The sequence below is a fragment of the Furipterus horrens genome, unplaced genomic scaffold, assembly GCF_987537825.1.
Source record: "Furipterus horrens unplaced genomic scaffold, mFurHor1.1.pri manual_scaffold_5, whole genome shotgun sequence".
Taxonomy (NCBI): domain Eukaryota; kingdom Metazoa; phylum Chordata; class Mammalia; order Chiroptera; family Furipteridae; genus Furipterus; species Furipterus horrens.
In genome coordinates this window covers 151,473,847-151,494,043 of record NW_028327175.1, presented here as the reverse complement: position 1 = coordinate 151,494,043, position 20,197 = coordinate 151,473,847, and the positions used below count along the sequence as shown (strand labels likewise).

Below are 20,197 nucleotides of genomic sequence, written 5' to 3'. Positions count from 1 at the left end.
ATCATGATCTGTGGACGTCACAAACCAGGATTCCCATCCTGGCCCACCAGTTACTACGTGTGTGACCCTAACCAGTCAGCTTCTCTGAACTTCAGTTTAAATCTGTAGAGTGAGGATTCCTCATAGGGAACTAATGGGGAACAGATGAGCTAATAAACGTAAAGTTCTTAGCATGATGCCTGATACACAAGAAGCAACCAATCGATGTTCGTTAGCCACGGCTGCCATGTACAGTTGTGCGGGAGAGCAAGTTGGGGCTGCAATCCCGCCTTTTCCACTTGCCACACTGTGTGCTCTGCCACTGGCCTGCAGGACAAAGGGGCACTTTTACCTAATTTTCTCAAAGCTACTGTCTAGTTGCCGAGCCATGTACCTGCAGGACCATGTCCATCCCAAGCGGGCACCCTTTTCCAAACCGCACAGACACCAGCAGAGCTAGTGGAAGTCCTGGTCACAGCTGCTGGTGGTGACATTCATCCCATCACTCCCACCCACTCAGGAAATAATAAATAAATAGATCCAAACATGCAAAATCTGGACTTCTGCCTCTTATCCTAGTTGTTTTTCTACCATACTCCTTTGCCTCTGGATGTTCTCAGATGAAAAATACCTGTGAAAGTACTTTGTGTGGAGCAAAAGTACTACGTAAATGTCACGTGCTGTTTAAACTTTCCATTACCAATCAAGTAAGCCTCTTTGTTCATGTGTGACTCAAAAGGATATGGAATGTCTTCGGGAAAAATTGTCATTGCAAGGTAAGGTGGAATTAGGAATTCTCTCTGTCAGCAGCAAGCCCAGAGACCCAGGCATCGGGGTTATGCTAATGAAGCAGGTGTGTCAGCAAAGCTCCATTCCATGAAGAGGCTAGAATGACACAGGACAGTTGGTCTGGGTGTGAAGAGCCTGCTGTTACCACTACGGTATCATGTGACAGGAAGAACTTCTCTCTTTGGCAGTGGACATAGATCTTGTTCTAGCACTTGTCAATTCCTATTTTCTCAGCAGAGAAAAAAGATACCGCAAAACAGAAAATATGCATGCTGCTTCCTCAAAAAAAAACATTGTCTTTAACATGTACTAGATTGGGTCTACTTCATAAGTTTAATTTTAAAAACATCTTTTAATTAAACTCACAAAGTTCAATTAAACATGTTTAAAATTGTACCTCCGAAGTCAGACTCCAAGGGGTGTTTTATAGTTTGCAGTTATGCTGGACAGGGAGTACTTACTGGTAGAAGAATCCTTCCTCCTTAGAGGTCCTCACTTAAGAATTCATAAGACTGGGAAATGCTCTGGTCCTGAACTGTCTGGCACAGTAGCCACTAACTGCATGGGGTTATAAAGCACTTGAAATGGGACTTGTACAAATTGAGATATGTATGCTACAAAAATAAAATGCACCAGATACACAAAGATTTAGTACACCCCAAAAATAGATACACATCTCATTAATAATTTTTATGTTGGCTACATGTTGAAATAGTAATATTTTGGATATACTGGCCTAAATATAAATGATAAAATTTAACTTATACCTGTTTATTTTTTAGTGTGGCTTATAAGAACATTTCCAAGTACATATGCGGCTTGCATTATATTTCTTTTAGACAGTACTGCTCTGGACAATGTGCAGGCTTTGTTTTACACATTAGGTTTTAAAATCCAAATCATTGCTACCTTAGTATCACAAGAATGCTTTGAGCATATATGAATTATGCTATGATTTTAAAATCCCAGTCACTGTCTTGGAACAAAATGTTCCTAAAGTTCTCCAAACAATGTTAGAATGCTAGGAAAATATTTTCTCACTTGTTGTCACTTCTTAAATTTCAGATGAGAGCAAATGAAATTTTAAGATACTGCATTTTAGATGTAATAAATTTTACTATTGTAATTGGAGTCAGGAAAGGACAATAGGTACTTGCAATGTTATGTAACAGAAAACAAATTTCCCATAACTTATTATTTAACTATATCAAGAATATTTTAGAAACAGACTTCTCAGTTAAAAACTGCTACTTTGGTTCATTTCCATTGAACTTATTTGTTTTTCATTTATCAGCCATGAGACAATCATTTTAAAGTGTCAGGTTTGATTGTAGAAGCATTTGAGCAATGAAAAGTAAAATACATAGCTTTATGTTGTACACAGCACCATCTATTGGAGAAATATAGTAACAATCCTGAAAATTTCAGGAGAAAAAGTAAAAAATTGAACTTAAATCAGAATTGTGGCTGGGGTGCAAAAAAAAAAAAAAAAAAAAAAGGCATACCAAAAACTACTAATTAAACTATAATACAACACTAACTTGCTTTCACATGGCTCCCTCACTTCTCTTCTTCCAGGAAGCCTTCCTAAACCCCAGACTGAGTTAGATCCGTGTGGTAATACGCACACAACAGCAGTTTTGAACTTTATTACCTCCCTTGGTGAACTGTAGCCCATGAGGGCAGGAGCTGGCTCTGCCATGTTCACAGCTTTTATGCTCAGTACAGATCACAGCTCTTGGAACAGTGTTGTCGCTTCATTTTGATTTGTTAAATGAATGGAGTAATGAAGGACTGGTATCCAGGCAGATGCCCCCACTTTTGGCGATAGTAGTAATTCGGAGAACCAGACCCAAGAGAGAAAGCAACTTTTTATAGAAAGGAATGCCACAACCACATGGGGAGAGGAGATCTAGGGGACAGGAGAAGGGCATATAATGATTAAAAATTAGTTTTCTGAAAATTAAGACATGTGATTGTCAGAAATTATATAGATTGCTAAAACTGGAGAGAAAAACAGACAGGTATATCATTGTTTCCAGAGAATTCTACATCATGTACTGGGCAGATCTGAAGAACAAAGAAGGTCCTACCTTAGGTAAAGATATAAAATAATGCTGATCCAGACCGACTTGAAGCAGATACCAGAATTGAATACAGATATGAGTTAAATTACTAAAGCTGTAGTTCTATGAGACCTCTCTGTACTGTCCTTGAAACTTTTCATGAACCTATAATTATTTTAAAAGTTGACAATATTGGAAAGATTTGTATTATGTTTAGTTTGAGGAAGAAGGGTCAGATTACATCTTTTGAGGGTTTTTTTTCTCTTTTTCTTGTAATGTCCTGGGTGGGCTTGGTACAAGTCAAATATTCAGATGAAGCTGAATTTTAATTCCAAAGAAATGAATGTCTGTAATTTTTGAAATACTTCAGTGAATTTATCACATGTGCTCTCTTCCATATATTCTGCAGCTAGAGATGAATATTATATATGTATCTTTTCTTTCTTTCATTTCCCCCAATTTATTTGATACTTACTTTTCTGTAATTGGAGAAATTTTCCTTTAAAAATGGAATGAAATTAAAATGACAGCAATTCATATTTATACACTGTAGAGATACAAAAGTGGGATAGTGGAATAATTTAAAAGTCATCCAGCCTTAGAACTGCAACAGATTGGCTCTCTGCCTCTCCTCTCCTCTCCAACTGTGTAGCATTGGAAAGAATTTATATCCTAAATTATGTGACTAGAACTGTGCTGGTGGTTTTCTAGCATTAATTTGTCATTTCCACCCAGAGAAAACTTTTCTTATAGACAAGAAATATAGGACTCAGAGTTCAGGAACTTGTCCAAAGTCCAAGCTCACTGGTTGAGGAGCTGGATTTGAACCCAAGGCACCCGTCTCTAGTGGGGTTTCCATAGACTCATGCCAGTTAGCTTGCCCTTTTGAATTCTAACATTCTAAGTTTCCAATTTTTTTCTGCCCATCAATATCAAATACTCCATTCTTAGAGGAGTAAGCTGAGCAGACATTCACCTAACCAGAAATTAAACCCTAGATATAGAACTCACCCTTGAAACCTTGAGGTTGTATTCCTTCTGACCAGATTACAGATGGCCTTCAGAAAACACATTTGATATAGGGAAGAGAGTCATGGCCCCGTTTGACCAAGTTACCAAGACATGTAATCAGGTGCATATAAGAGTAAGGCAAAACTGATCAGGATGATAATTTGAAAGCTTTAGGAGTAACTCATTTAGTGAGAACATGATTTCAGTTCTGTTATTTATGCTTCATTGTATTATGAGCTCCATAACCATTCATATTTGTAAACCATTTTATAGTCTTTATTGCTCTGTTTGAAAATCTCAGTTGCAGAGAAGATTGTCCCACCTTTTATTGTACAACTAAAGAAACTAAATGAGTCGTGTGGTGTTTAAGAAATGCATCGTTAATCAGTGAGGCAAGAAAGCTGTAGAACATGAGCTTGTATTTGCTGTGCAGCAGGAAGTGCACTGTGATGAGGGCTTTCTGCTCAGAGTGGGCTGATAAGAATTCTTGTCACCTTTTGGACAAGGGTATTTGTAAGTCTATCTGTTATTCATCCACTTATCAACCACTACCCATGTGCCAGGTGGTCTGCAGACACTGGTTCAGTAGTGGTTGAAGTCCATGTCTATATGATTACATTTCCCTTCTCCCCAACCCTGTTTCTAGACCTAGTTTCTAATAGCTCTAAAGCAGACCAGCAAAGTCCATTTGTGCAAGTCACATAACCTCTCCGAACTTCAGACACTTCTGTAGGTCAAATCATAGCTGACCCGCTGCAAAGTAGACATTAAGGAAATGTACATTTTAGCCTACCTCTTGGCCAGAACTACCTATTTCAGAACTCACCTCTGTCTTTTCCCTTTAATTATTATTTTTTGTTTAAACTTTACTAGTAACAGATTAAAAAGAAGGAAGGGAGGTCCTTTTCATATTCTATGGCATTATAAATCATCCTGAAAGGTAGAAACTATTGATTTTTATGTCCTTTTATCCTTTAATTCCATAGCTATGGAGTGGTTTCGTTTTACTGTATGCTTTTAAAGAAACAAAACCATTGAAAAGTAATAGGTATTTATTATTTCCTATAAGCTCCTCTTCTCGTATTGAACTATCCTTGAGTTGTTTTTTAATAGGACCCTGTTGTCATGTTTTTAATCCTCTGGTTTCTGAGTTTGCAAGGACAGGTATAGGGTGAGAGTCTACTAAGAACTTGCTTCCCATATGTGTCAGTTAACCCACAGTCACCTGGATTGAATGATTCAGGTTCCACTCCTGGCCGACCAAATCAGAATCTCCACAAGAGAAACCTAGAAATCTGTGATTTTAATATGTAGCACTGGTGTTGCTTAGGGTCTGGCCAGTCTGGGCTATACTGTGCAAGGATCTAGGTGTTCAGTGGGTTTGAATGTGATTCAGGGATCACATTTGTGCTGTAGATAATTGTATTGGGTTTATCTCTGAATATAAAGGGTGGACACAAAGCAAAACACTTAGTAATCCTTGCTTCTGGCCTGAGTAATGGAGCAGTTTTAAAAATCCTTACCCGGGAATATACTTACTGATTTTAATAAGGAAGGGAGAGGGAGGAAGAGAGGGAAGATGGAAGGGAGGAAAGAAAGAAAAGAGAAGAAAAACATTGATTAATTGCCTCTTGTATGCGCCCCAAACAGGAACCGAGCTCGCAACCTAGGTCTGTGCCCTGACTGGTAATAGAACCTGCAACCTTTTGGTGTATGGGACAATGCTCCAACCAACTGAGCCATCCATCCGGGGCCTAAGTAATAGAGCATTTTAAAATCTGGATACATACAGTCCTGGAAAGCACATTGATGTTATTACATTTTTGTATTATCAGACTTCATTGCTATTTGCCTGAAAATCTGACTTTTCTCGTACAGTCATCCCCCCTTATCCATGGTTTCACTTCTCATGGTTGGTTACCTGTGTTCAACTGCAGTCTTGAAGTATTAAATGGGAAAATCGAGAAATAACTCATAAATTTTAAATCGCATGCCATTCTGAGCAGTGTGGTTAAATCTCATGCTGTCCCACTAAGGACATGAATTATCCCTTTGTCCAAGCTGTGTAAGCTATCACCCCCTTAGTCAGTTAGTAGCTGACTTGCTTATCAGTGTGGTTATCAGAGAGAGAGAGACCATATTCACATAGATTTATTATAGTATATATTGTTGATTGTTCTATTATCAGTTGTTAATCTCTTACTGTGCCTGATGTATAAGTTGTATAAGTTAAACTTTATCGTTGATATGTATGAATAGGAGAAGGTCTTTAAATGTATCCCCCACAGATAAAGGGAGACTGCCATATACCTTTTAAGACTGTATCACAGAATTTTCAGGAGAATTTTATATTCTCATGAGTTTTTAATTCAACTTGGGTAAACATCCATTAGTTGAACCAATTTCTGAGTTATAAACACAGGGACATAGTAGACTTTATTGTGGATTAAAAAGCAGAAAGACTAGAGCCACTTTTTTATATACAGTAGTCCCTCGCTATATTGCAGTTCACTTATCGTGACCTCACTGTATCACGGGATTTTTAAAAATATTATATTTAATTATTTATCGTGGATTTTTCGCTATATCATGGGATTTTGTGGTACTGTATACATATGTTGTTAAAGTTACATAGGTTTAAGAGTGTAGAATAAATGTAAGATTCCCACTTTGCGGGGGATCTGGAATGTAATACCCATGATAGGTGAGGGAATACTGTACAATATTTTTGTTTAAAACACTATTAAAAGAATGAACAATAACAAGTTTCTACTACTGTGTATATTTTAGAGCAAGATTTGAAAGAATTATTTCAGTCATTTGGTATGAAAAGTATGAGTCTTACATTGATTCCTCGTTGATTTCTTTGTTCAATGGATGTTAATTGAACACCTACAGTGACCAGGCCTCAATATCAAACATTTAATTTAATGTAATTTAATTCTGGTTCCTTTACATTTTATGAAAAGAAAATTTAATTTTAATACACAATAATTTATCAAAATTTTAAATGGAATAAAAAGCCTTTTAAGGTTGCCAGGTAATGAGGCCGCAAGTCAGGGCTTCACAGGAGCTGAATGTCAAGGGTGTTGACATCATTCCCTCTTGCACCTTTTAGCCAGCTGACTTTTTAGTGACCTGTTTTCAAACTTTCAGTCATTTCACTGTTATGTTTCAGTTTCCTTTTTTTTTTAGTTAATTTTTTAACATGGTTACTTTATTTTATTTTTATTTTATTTATCTGTTTTTAGAGTGAGGGGAAAGGAGAAAGAGAGAGAGCGAAACATCAATGTGCAGTTGCCTTTCACGTGCCCCCAACTGGGGATCTGGTGTGCAACCTAGTCATGTGCCCTGACTGGGAATCGAACCAGAGACATTTGGTTCGCAGGCTGACTCTCAATCCACTGAGCCACAGCAGCCAGGGCTTTCAGTTTCCGTTTTTAAAGCAAGAATTAGAGGGAGGAAATGTGCTTGAGTTGAATTTTCTTTGAAACACGAATAGTCTGTCATTTGTGTGTATTATCGTTGTCGGCAGCCGTCCGTCTCGAGAGACGATGGTGTAGCTTCTTAAGAGTCTATCTGCACCTCCGAGAATGGTTGTGCAGTCCGACTCGGGAGTGACACGGTATCTGTCTCCTCCCGTGTTGAATCGACATCTTGCGATGACGCTGGAGTGTCCTCTCCAGTGAAGCTGAAGCTACAGAGCCTGGGCAGGGTGATATGGAGGGTCTGCTGTTGCCCATGCAGCAGACCCCCCCTCTCTTCGCAGCTGAAGGGTCCAAGGGAAAGACGGAGTCAATACAGCTTGGCTTCAGGTGCGCCGCAGGAGTTGCCGGTGTTGACTACAACGTCAAACCGCCTTAGGGACTCCGGCTCCGGATTTTCTGTCGGGGTTTACTCCCTTAGCCTTTCCCCTGAAGAGGTATGCCGCAAGGCAGCGGAGGTTTTCTGGAGTCAGAGTTTTCCTTCTCTGATGTGCCCTGACTGGAAGATCGAACCAGTGACACTTAGCTCGCAGGCCGACGCTCAATCCACTGAGCCAAACCAGCCAGGGTGAGATGTTAATACTAGCATGGTAGTATTATTACCCATGTAATAATAAATGTGTAAACATTCATTATAAAATATAATTTTCCTCTTTTCCCCTCTCCTAATTTTTATGTAAATTATATGAAGTTACACATAGACATGTAAAGATGTGATTAGTCAATTTTTATATTTTTTGTGACTTTTTAATTTAATACGGCTTAGAGATTTAAATATTACAACATATACTTATATCTCATTCTTTTTAATACTGCACAGTATTTCATAGTATGAATATATAATCGTTTATTTAACCTCTATCCTAACGATGGTCCATAAGATTTTTTTAAATTATATTATATTAATTATGCTATTACAGTTGTCCTGATTTTTTCCCCTTTGTCCCCCCCAACACCCCACACTCCCTCAGGAAATCCCCTCACCATTGTTCATGTCCAACGGTCATGCATATAAGTTCTTTGGCTATTCTATTTCCTATATGGTACTTTACATCCCATGACTATTCTGTGACAACCTATTTGTACTTCTTTTTTTTTTAATTATTTATTATTTATTTATTTGTTTATTTATTTTTAGAGAGAAAGGAAAGGAGAAAGAGAGGGAGAGAAACATCACTGTGAGGTTGCCTCTCACTTGCACCCCCAACTGGGGACCTGACGTGCAACCTAGTCATGTGCCCTGACTGGGAATCGAACCAGCGACACTTGGCTCACAGGCCGACACTCAATCCACTGAGCCACAGCAGCCATCCCCTCACTAGCAACCATCAAATGCTCTCTGTATCCATGATTCTGTTTCTGTTCTTCTTGTTTGCTTAGTTTGTTTTTTAGGTTCAGTTGTTGATAGATTTGTATTTTTTGCCATTTTATTGTTCATAGTTTTGATCTTCTTTTTCTTAAATAAGTCCCTTTAACATTTCATGTAATAATGGTTTGGTGAGGATGAACTCCATTAGGTTTTTCTTATCAGGGAAGCTCTTTATCTGCCCTTTGATTCTAAATGATAACTTTGCAGGGTAGAGTAATCTTGGCTGTAGGTCCTTACTTTTCATGACTTTGAATACTTCTTTCCAGTCCCTTCTATCCGGCAAAGCTTCTTTTGAGAAATCAGCTGACAATCTTATGGATACTCCCCTGAAGGTAACTAACTCTTTTTCGCTCACTGCTTTTATGATTCTATCTTTATCTTTAACCTTTGGAATTTTAATTATGATGTGTCTTGGAGTGAGCCTCTTTGCATCCATCTTGTTTGGGACTCTCCATGCTTCGTGGACTTGTATTGTATGTTGATTTTTTCATCAAATTAGGGAAGTATTCTTTCATTATTTTTTCAAATAGATTTCCAGTTTCTTTCTCTTTCTCTTCTCCTTCTGCCACCCTATGAATATGAATGTTGGAACACTTGAAGTTGTCCCAAGGTTGCTTATACTATCCTCATGATTTTTGGAATTTTTTTTTCTTCTTGTTGTTATATGTGGTTGTTTTTTGCTTCCTTGTGTTCCAAATCGTTTATTTGATTCTCGGCTTCATCCACTCTGTTGTTTCCCTATAAAATTGTTCTTTATTTCAACTAGTGTAGCCTTCATTTCTGACTGGGTCTTTTTTATGCTGTTGAGGTCCTCACTAAGTTCCTTGAGCATCCTTATAACCAGTGTTTTGAACTCTGCATCTGATAGATTACTTACATCCATTTTGTTTAGCTCTTTTTCTGGAGTTTTGGTCTGTACTTTCATTTGGGCTATGTTTCTTTGTCTTATTTTGGCAGCCTCCCTGTGTTTGTTTCTATGTATTAAGTAGATTCTGTGTCTCTTGTAGTATGGCCTAATGTAGTAGGTGTCCCATAGGGCACAGCCTCCTCTATCACCCTAGCTCAATACTTGAGGTGCACCCTTTGTGTAAGCTGAGTACACTGTCTACTTGGAGTTGAGTCTTGATTGCTGTTGGCAGATCAATGGGAGGAATTTACCTAGGCCAGTCAGCTGTAAGGACTGGCTCTGACGACTGACCACCACTCTCTACCCTCCATGGAGGTTCAGCTGTGCAGGGGCAGGGTGGTGCTGCTCCGACATGGTCTGTAGCTGTCCACTGAGTGCACTGGCCCTGGGGCTTCCCAGGTAGTGCAAGACAAGGTTAGCCCTCACCTGTTTTGCGTGGGGACACTGTGCCTAAGCTACAAAGCAATTTGACATGTTCTGGGCTTGGAGATTCCCAGGCAAATCCAAGCTGTGAACCTAGGTTGGCTGTTTCTACTGCAGACCTGAGGCTCACTGAGGCCAGCTGTAGCTTGTTTGAGAGGATTTAGAAAGTTGTGAAGCAGGAGCCAAGACCAGCCATTCATATGGAAAAGCAGCTTGGGTGGGCCTGTAAGTTGTATGAGGCAGAGGGGTCAAACAGTTACCCAGGTTGATGGACCTCAGAGATGGCACCAGCTTGCCAGCTCTGTTGGGAGAGGGTTTAGAAGAGGGACAATGGCCTCTGCTTGCCTTGATATCAGACACTTCAGTTTCTCCCTGTGTACCACTGGTGCCTTTCAAGCTGCTACCCCGCTGCTGGAGCTCAGAGAGAGTGAGTCTGGGAAGGCGAGTCTGTGTGTGTTCTTTAAGAGGAACTGCTTGGGGCTCCAGCAGTTTCTTCCACTGACTCAATCCCCACTGAGTTTTGCAGCCAGAAACTGTGGGGAATTAACTTCCGTGAAGCAGAACCCTGGGTTGGGGGTCTGATGTGGGACTGGGATTCCTCACACCCAAGATATCCCTCCTGAATTTTTATTCACCACACATGGATATGGGACCAGCCCATTCTGTGCCTGTGCCCCTCCTACCCGTCTGGATGGATGTGGTTTCTTTAATTCCTTAGTTATCAGACTTCCATTCAACTCGATTTCTGGAGGTTCTGAGTGATGATTGCTATATATTTTAGTTGTAATTTTGAGCTGGTTGTGGGAGGAGTCAAGCCACATCTGCCTGTGCTGCCATCTTGACCAGAAGTCCCCATAATATCTTGTGATAGACTTTGAGGTCATAAGAATTCCATAGTGTCTTTACTAACTGGTTTTCACCTCTTCCTCTTGCCTCCTCACATTACCTAGTATCTACATCATTAATTTTCTTACTTAGGCATATTTTCTAGAGTGGAATATTCAACTCTCACTCTTGAAGTTATGCTTTTCATCTTCTATTTTATTTTATTGAATTTATAGGGGTGACATTGGTTAATAAAATTATATAGGTTTCAGGTACACAATGCTATCATACTCCATCTGTATATTGTGTATTTATCACCCCAAGTCAAGTATCCTTTCATTACCAATTATCCCGCTAAACCCTCTTCTACCTCCCCCACCCAAGAAATTATGCTGCTTTTTCTAAGCCAAGATTTAATTTTTTAAAAAAATTTACTTTCTATTGACTTTTATTCTCAGGAAAAGTTTAAAACATTTTAAGTACACATATAAACGATACAACCCAGTTAAGGGAAGATATCTTTTCTCCATTTCATCATGCAGAGGCCTGGGAATCAGAGTAATTCAAGAAGACAATGAATGTGTATGTAATGTAATTCTGTTTCAAGAATGGCTCATGGCCACTCAAATGCCAAAAGTTTCCACATAGGTTGTTCTTTTGGGTTAAGGCTTATCTATAAAATACCTACTAAAATATACATTGAAGGTCAATAAGTATGCAAGTTTTAATGGTGACAGAAGACTTGCTAAAAGCTTTAAAACAAAGTGGGTACAACACAGAAAGTCTGTGAACCATCAGCAAATCCTCAAAGATGTCAGAAGTTGAGTGTGAAGTTAGAAATCTGTGCTGCTCCATTTCCCACTCATCTGCTGCATCTGAGATGTGCATGCTCATTTTATATTTGGGGTAGCATTAATGCTTTATCAAAGGTCATGTAGCATAAGTGTGGCCAGACTGCCTCCACTACACAAAGTGGCAGTTCTTCCCAACCCATTGCTATTACAGTTTCCAGTAGTGATATAGCCATCTCTACCTCAACCCCTCATAAATAGACAGCACATACCTGCAATACACACACACAAAAACAGCTAAGAGGTGTCCCCCAAAAGATGCCTCATTCCCCTCTGGTAGCTCCAGATTGATTTTGAGTAAACATCATACTGAGGGCTACACAGCTTGTTACATGCAGAGTTAGGATGTCTGACTTGTTTGAAGGATGTAATTTCATAATAGGGTCTTCTTAAATTGCTTGCATTATGTGGAGTCCAAAGCCATTTCCAAAGGAGAGCGTAATCACATATTTGAGGCAGAAAGTAAAAACAAGATCTACTTAGCTGATGATGATGTACTGCCCAGAAATTTAAGCAGATGAACAGAGCTTTCTTGGTTGCAGCATGAGTTATGAACTTGAGGAATTTAGACTTATTAAAATGAGCCAAATTGTGGAAAGGGAAAAAAACCTCTGTATGGAAAACTTATTTTCCATCAATTCTGAATCGGTAAAAACTTGCCCAGAATATTTTTCCTGAGCAAAACTGATGCCTTCCTGTTTTTTAATTCTAACCTTTTTTACATTCTTTATATCTTTGTTTTCTTTTATTTTTCTTTCACTAGGGATTTGGTATTTAGATTTGGACAGAGCAGAGAGGAAAGAGATGGTTACTAACTAAAAGAACCAAAATTCCAAGTCCACTTTTGATCTGGGTTGAACCCAGTTTCTCTCCTAATTGAAAATTAATTTGGTGCTCCCATGTCAGAGTTCAATAGTTAATCTGTAAAATGAGAAGATGTCTCTGATCCAATTACCTAACCACCCATTTTACCATTTCACAAGTTTTTATTTACAATAAGCCGTGGTCTCAGCCTTGTGTATCTAACAAAGGAGGCAGACATCTTCATAGTCCAAGGAAGGTAGCACATGTGCTATATGTATCTGAAGTATGAAGAGTAGCAAACAAGAAAAACAAAACCACAGCCCTCCCTGAAGTGTGGGGATTTCCCCTTTATTTTGTAGCAGGTAAAACTATCCCAGCTATATAAACCCAAAGACAGTACTGTCTTATTTCCCACCCTCTTCTCACCTCCAACTCCATTTCTCCTCCCTTGGGAGAAACCAGTGCCCAAGAATGTTTCTTGTACATATTTCCCTTATAAAAATATACAAATCTGCAGATGACATTTTCCACTCAAAAGAATCATACTATGCATCTTGCTTCTTGCCTCACTTTATATGCTTCAGGCTGCTCAGTCACTGCCAGCCTGGCTCCCTCGCTCACTCAGATCTCTCCTCTAATATCACATCCTCAGAGAGCTGTTATCTGATCACCCATTCAGATAAGAACCTCTCCTCCCTAGCCCCTCAAATTTCTCCCCTCAGTTATTATTTTCTTCATATTTGTTTAGTGACATGTGTCCCTCCCCACATTAGAATATAATCTCCATGTGAGTGGTGACTTTAGTTTGGTCTCTATCTGCAGTGGCTAGACCAGTGCCTACACATTGTGGGACTTCAGTAAATACTTGGTAAATGAACGAATCTGAATCATCCAACTTACCAGCTGTGTGAATGTCTAGAGTATTGATAAACTATAACTTATTTAAACATTCTCTTACTGATGGGCATTCAAGCTCTTTCAAGCATTAGTCATTACATGTGATTGTAAGAAAGATGCCAGAAAATAGGATTGCTGGGCCCAAGGACAGGCATATTTTCACTTTGAATAGATGATGCTAATTACATAGTCAAAAGATTATTGCTATTTGCACCCTACCTGCAATGATGAAAGCATACCTGTTTTCCCAAAATGTTCTCTGGGCAAGATGTCATCTGCCTTTGATCTTACCAAGAGGTTGGTGTGGAATATTTTACCTTGTTTTAATTGGTATTTCCCTGTAAATTATCAAGTTTGAACATTGTAACATATGTTTATTGATCATTTTTCAGCTTCTGTGAATTACCTGCTTATAACATTTTCCCATTACTCTTGGCTTTCTCATTTTCTTATCAACTTGTAGTTGCTATTGGTATTGAAAATATTAATCTTTTATTTGCCATGGGTGTGTGGCGCAGTATCTTTCCCATTCTACCTTTCGTGTTTCAAGTCTACTAATTTTGTCATTTTTATGTAGTCAAAACTGCCCTTTAGGCTTTTGGGTTTTAGAGTAGAAAAGATTCTCCTAACCAAGGCTAAAATATATTCTCTTGATTTTTTTGTAATATTTTAATGTTTTTAAATAATTAAGTCTCTTGTCCACCTGGAATTTTTATTTATATACAAGATATAGTGATTTAGCTTTGCTCTTCCAAATAGATTTTCAATTATGTTCAGCACTGTCTTTTAAATAAGTCACTAATTAGAAGTTTAAATAAGTGACTTTGATTTAAATATATAATATACATATAAGAGTAGATATATGGACTTACCTATATACTTTGTATATGTCTATGTAATATGTGGGTATGTGTACACATATAAATTTGAATCTATTTCTTGATTCTCTATCCTTGTCCATTGACCTATTTGCGTGTGTGTATTTCTTATTGTTTTATATGTCTTGATATATAACTGTTCTATTATGATATTTCTGGGTAAGTTGTTAAATTTTAAAAGATAAATTTTCCCTCACAAGGTTACTTTTCAAGAATTTTCTTGGTTAGTCTCAAATTGTTATTTCATGTGATTTTAAAAATCATTTCTTTCCATTGAACCTATCAAAACTGCATAAAATCTGGCTTTTGAGAAAAGCACTTGATGGATGGAATGGGCTGGAGAAAGGAAAGGCGAGTGGCAGGGAGATGGTTAGGAGGTAGTCTTAGTACCCTGGGTTTTGACCTTGAGATGTGACATGAAAAGGAAAATGAGTCAAAGCTGTTAGAGTGGAGGACTGAAGAAATAAACCCATCTCGGAAGTTGGGGAGGCAGGGGAAGCAGGAGATTTAGAGGTGACAGAAAGGAAAGAGATGTGTCCATGTGCAGACAGGTTGAGTTTCATGTAGAAGGGCCATTGGCCGGGGACAAATTGATGATGACGTTACTACTCATTTGGGTAATTTAAAAATGTTTTAAGGAGGTTTTCAAATAAAGTTCTAGAGCCTTTCAGACATACTTAAGTCCTTATTCACTACTTGTGGGGCCCTACTTTTTTCTGACTCATTCCTACTTTTGGCAGCTTCTATAGAGAGAAGATTATGTAAATAATCACAGAATGAAGTGTCCCTTTTTGAAGAGAAATTTTTTCTATATATGGTAAAATGTCAGTTTTTAAAAATTTTGTTCCTCTTCAGTAGAAATATTTTTCTACAAATACTGTATAGGAATAGTTTTATTTTTGCAAAGCTTGATATTATTTCAGGGTCACTGTAGTTTTCTCATAGTCATTAAAACAAACTGTGTTTAGACCACTGAATTTAAGTCATTTTAACTATCAAAATTACACACCAGTTTGCCTCAAGGTATTATGGAAACAGGCTTTTTCTCATGGTGTTTTTATTAATTTATCTTTTCAGAACTTGATAGCCCAGAAGAGTTAGGGAAAAAGCGCATCTGCAGGATCGTCACTAAGGATTTCCCCCAGTATTTTGCAGTAGTTTCACGGATTAAGCAGGAAAGCAACCAGATCGGTCCTGAAGGTGGAATTCTGAGCAGCACCACAGTGCCCCTTGTCCAGGCGTCTTTCCCAGAGGGTGCTTTAACCAAAAGAATTCGAGTGGGCCTCCAGGTAATGTTCACAAAATACTTTTCCTTGTTATGTATAGAGGGCATGTGAGCAGGTTCCATTCTGGAAACAGTTGTCATAATTCATCTTGATGATATTGCTAATCAAAGCATTAGATCATATTGGGGAATCACTAACCAATTTCAAGTGAAAAGCATTAATTAGAAGTTAGATTAGTGGCTTAATAAATAAGGTACATATTTTAGGTTTTTGTCTTTATAAAAGCATTACCTGGTTTCAGACGAAACATCATTTTTTTAAAAACCATGGGTCATTGGTCTCAGTATGTGGAGCACAGAAGCACCAAAGGACAAATATAACATTAAAGAAACAAACCCATATTTGATTTAGTTTAGAATATGCCACGTCATAAAAATTAGTGATAGTGAAGCTTGCAGGCTTTCAAATTTTGGTTTAAGTAAATTGTAAATGATAGGTTTTATTTATCCGAACCAATTGGAACTTGTTTTGGTTTGAAAGCTGACTGAAAATCTTGGCAAGGATAGTGTTTCATATATTTATTCATTTCAGCTGGACTGAACGAATACTTAAACAGTATTTTTTTTCTTACTGAATAAGGAAAAGAGCTTGAAATAGCTTAATTTGCATTGGTAATTAAGATAGTATTTAATATTTTAACTGAAAGTTCATATTGCTTTTGTGAGGCTTGCCTCTTATGCCCAGAGAACTGGGGTTTTTTAGAGCTGAGAATTCTAAGTCCCAGGAAGGCCTTCAGTAAACACTTAGCTAAAGAGACCACCTTACATTCTAGTGGTATGAATGCAGTTCCCTTCAACTGTCTTCATATTGAATATTTTACCAAATAGCAAAGAGACCAAAAGGAAAAAGTTAAGCTTGGTAAACTAGAATTGAAATCTTTTGAAATCATGAATGCCTTTTACTTAACTCCAAAAAACCTCAATTTTTACATGGGTGCAAGTTGCCTTTGTAATTTTTCCTGAATGTCCTGCATAGATTTAAAACATATCAGATGTAGTATTTGTTGCCCTTTACTGTGCATGAGATTAGGGGGCTTCTCTGCTGTGAGAGTGGATTCCTTCCCTGTCTCACAAGCCCGTGCTGTGTGGGTTACACTGGGGAAATACTCAGGCGGATTGGTTCCTCCTTCAGTGTTAGGCTGTTTGAGATTTGTTTGGGTTTCTTTGTTTGTTTGTTTGTTTGTTTGTTTATGCCTTCCTGGAATAGAAAGGACAAAGAAAAAGGACATTTATTGGTTGTGTGTTTTGGTTTTTTCCTCCTCACTTAAAAAGGCAACTTTCATAAAAGAAGTCAACTTTCCAATGATATATTTTTTTTAATGTCCACTTTCATTTAAGGTCCTTTCTCTCTCTCTAGGCTCAGCCTGTTCCAGATGAAATTGTGAAAAAGATCCTTGGAAACAAAGCGACATTTAGCCCAATTGTTACTGTGGAACCAAGAAGGAGGAAATTCCATAAACCTATCACAATGACCATTCCAGTGCCCCCGCCCTCAGGAGAAGGCGTGTCCAACGGGTACAAGGGGGACACCACTCCGAATCTGCGCCTTCTCTGTAGCATCACAGGTTTGGTTACATTGTTGCCGTACTTGCTATTGATGCCGGTGTTTGCAGTGATTCTATATAAAAACATAAAGCCTTTGGAACATCCATGCCAACATTATGAGTAGGGAAAAAAAAGAATACAACATTTTTACTTATCTCCTCATTTCTTTTACCCCCATAATCATTTCTTTAAAATGTTGATATCATGTATCGTTTAAAATTCATTAACATTTTTTCTACTACTAAATTTTATAATAACAGTGCTCTTTTAAGCTTATTGAGATAATATTGAATCTGCTAGAGTGCTAATCTCCTGGTGACCTAGACAGAGGTGGTGGACCTAGCAACTCTTTTGACTACAGTAAATTAGATGGACTTTGGGGAGAACACATTTTGCGAGAAGCACCTGGAATCCAAAGTTCAATTCATCATTTATCAACCTAATGTGATTTTTAACTGAAAGTCCAAGATTAAGATAAGCTGGGGTTTTTTGTTTGTTTTGTTTTTAAGAGTAATTTTGATGGCTGATTCACCCTCTTACTGTGGAAAATTAAATGATTCAGACAGTACAAATGAGTTGCTTCTTAACTTTCTTGATAGCCCTTGTCTTTTTAAAAATTAAAAAAAATAATTATACTGTCTTTCTGAAACAAATCTTGGCACTTACAAACTGCACTTATGAAATCCACTTATAAACTGGTTACCCCAATTTTAAGCTATTCATTAGTGCCCAAATGAACAGATAAGTAATATTTTTAATATACTATCTTACAAGGAAATCACTCTAAGCCAATAAAAAGTATAAACCATCTTTTGTTCATGTCAGTAATTGAAAGTGTTGAAGTTTTACAAGTTCCTGGCAATTCAGGAAGAACAGGGTAATGATGCAAATATTACAAGGAGCATTTCTCTTAATAAAGTCAACATATCTGCTGTTGTTTTCTTAGGGGGCACCTCACCTGCTCAGTGGGAAGATATCACAGGAACGACTCCTTTGACATTTATAAAGGATTGTGTGTCTTTTACAACCAATGTTTCAGCCAGGTATGGAAATAAAGAATTACAAAAAGCACTAAGGAATTAGTTTTATTACCTTTTAGAAAGTAAAAATTGTTGTGTTCAATACTAGTATGGCTATTTTTTACAATTTTGGTGTTGAAGTTGGATCTAACTCAGAAATTTAAAATCCACTGGGATAAAGCATTTAATCCAGTTCTTAAAGGAAGCTTATAAGGTGCTAGACTTGATTCTACCAGTAAAATTTGTTAGCTACTTCAGTTCATAAATATGGATAGTAGTTTTCTCCCATAAAATTCTTGTTCCTTCCAAGACTGAAGTAATGGATTAAAACTCTTAAACAGGAGTAGAAAGGAAGGCTTATCGTTGGTATATATTACAGGGGAATAAGAATTTTATGGGAAAGATAGAGAGAAAAAAATTATTAGCATTTTCTGTATTTGATAAGCAGTAGAAATACTGGCTATTTAGGTGAAAAAGTTAATATTTTGATTTAGTTTTCTTTATTCTCTAATTTTTAATGGTGATTTTTTTTTAAGAATTGGCATTTAAATCACTTCATTTTCATACTTATGTTTTGGTTTGGTTTTGTTTTTTATCAGATTTTGGCTTGCAGACTGCCATCAAGTTTTAGAAACTGTGGGGTTAGCCACGCAACTATACAGAGAATTAATATGTGTTCCTTATATGGCCAAGTTTGTTGTTTTTGCCAAAATGAATGATCCTGTAGAATCCTCCCTGCGATGTTTCTGCATGACAGATGACAAAGTGGACAAAACTTTAGAGCAGCAAGAGAATTTTGAGGAAGTTGCAAGAAGCAAAGATATTGAGGTACCTTGTTCAGAACAAGTTTATTCAATTATATTCCCCAGATATGGGGTTTATTTTGAGATCATCATAGCACTCACTATAACTATTAAATATATTATTAATTTTAGTTTTTTTAAAAAATTTGATACAGATTCATTATTATTTTAAGTGTTTTTTTTGTTTTTTTTTTTTGAGTTTATCTCAGTTGGTTAAAATGTAGTACTAATGCATCTAAGCCACGGTTTCCATGTTCCTGTAGCTCCTTGTGTTATCTTATGTTCATGTTCACAGTCTCTACACATTATCATGATTTTCCTTTTTCAAACCCAGCCATCAAATAAGTATCCAAGAGCCCAACAATGAGAAAAAAAGAAAAACCTTTGAAGTTTATCTGAATAAGGATTAATGTGAGATACTTATTCAAACATGTTTAAATTTGCTAGAATACAAATATATAATTCTGTGTTATATGTTTCCATAATACAGTTTCCAATCATAATTATTGAACTATGAGCCAGAAGAGTTCCTTTGTGGCCAATAGAACCACAGAGGTAATTTCCTAATAAGGAAACAAATGTGGCACAGAAACATGTCATTCTTTAAGTGTTATGCAACTTTAAATTTCAGAATTCTTTTAACTAAAATCAACCTTAAATTCTGTATTTCTTTCCCTCCAAAAGGTTCTGGAAGGAAAACCTATTTATGTTGATTGTTATGGAAATCTGGCTCCACTTACCAAAGGAGGACAACAACTTGTTTTTAACTTTTATGCTTTCAAAGAAAATAGACTGCCATTTTCCATCAAGGTAAATCATCTTCAACAGAGACTCTGTGAATTTTTTAAATTGCTCTTAGAGAATTAAAAGGAAAGATTCTAATGACTGATTCAGTTTGAAATACCCAAACAAACTTGAAGTCATAAGAATAAGGTCAGATTTTGTCTTAGTTCTACCTGAGTGTACTTTCCAGCTAGGAAAGCTATATAACTATTTACCTTTTTACCTCTTCACCTTTTAAACAGCTAAATAATTGCTTATGTTTGAGCAAATGTTTGTAAGACCAAATACTCTAATATAATAAAATGATGATATCTGGTTAGTCTGCAATAATCAAGTAATGGATGCAGTATTCAAGTTTCACCCTCACTTTTTTTTTTTTAATTTTTAAAAAAGATTTTATTTATTTATTTTTAGAGAGGGGGGAAGGGTGGGAGAAAGAGAGGGAAAGAAACATCAATGTGTGGTTGCCTCTCATGCA

General features: G+C 37.2%; 1 protein-coding gene across 3 annotated transcripts in view; it reads left to right on the top strand.

Annotated features, from left to right (window-relative positions):
• ANK3 (ankyrin 3) overlaps window positions 1–20,197 on the top strand; it is a 501,644-nt gene that overhangs the window by 433,962 nt on the left and 47,485 nt on the right. For all 3 annotated transcript variants that reach the window (XM_090278064.1, XM_090278066.1, XM_090278065.1), the window contains 5 exons: window positions 15,362–15,573; window positions 16,927–17,134; window positions 18,061–18,157; window positions 18,733–18,961; window positions 19,621–19,746. In XM_090278064.1, the coding sequence (XP_090134190.1) occupies window positions 15,362–15,573; window positions 16,927–17,134; window positions 18,061–18,157; window positions 18,733–18,961; window positions 19,621–19,746 (872 nt within the window). The remainder of the gene's footprint in view (window positions 1–15,361; window positions 15,574–16,926; window positions 17,135–18,060; window positions 18,158–18,732; window positions 18,962–19,620; window positions 19,747–20,197) is intronic.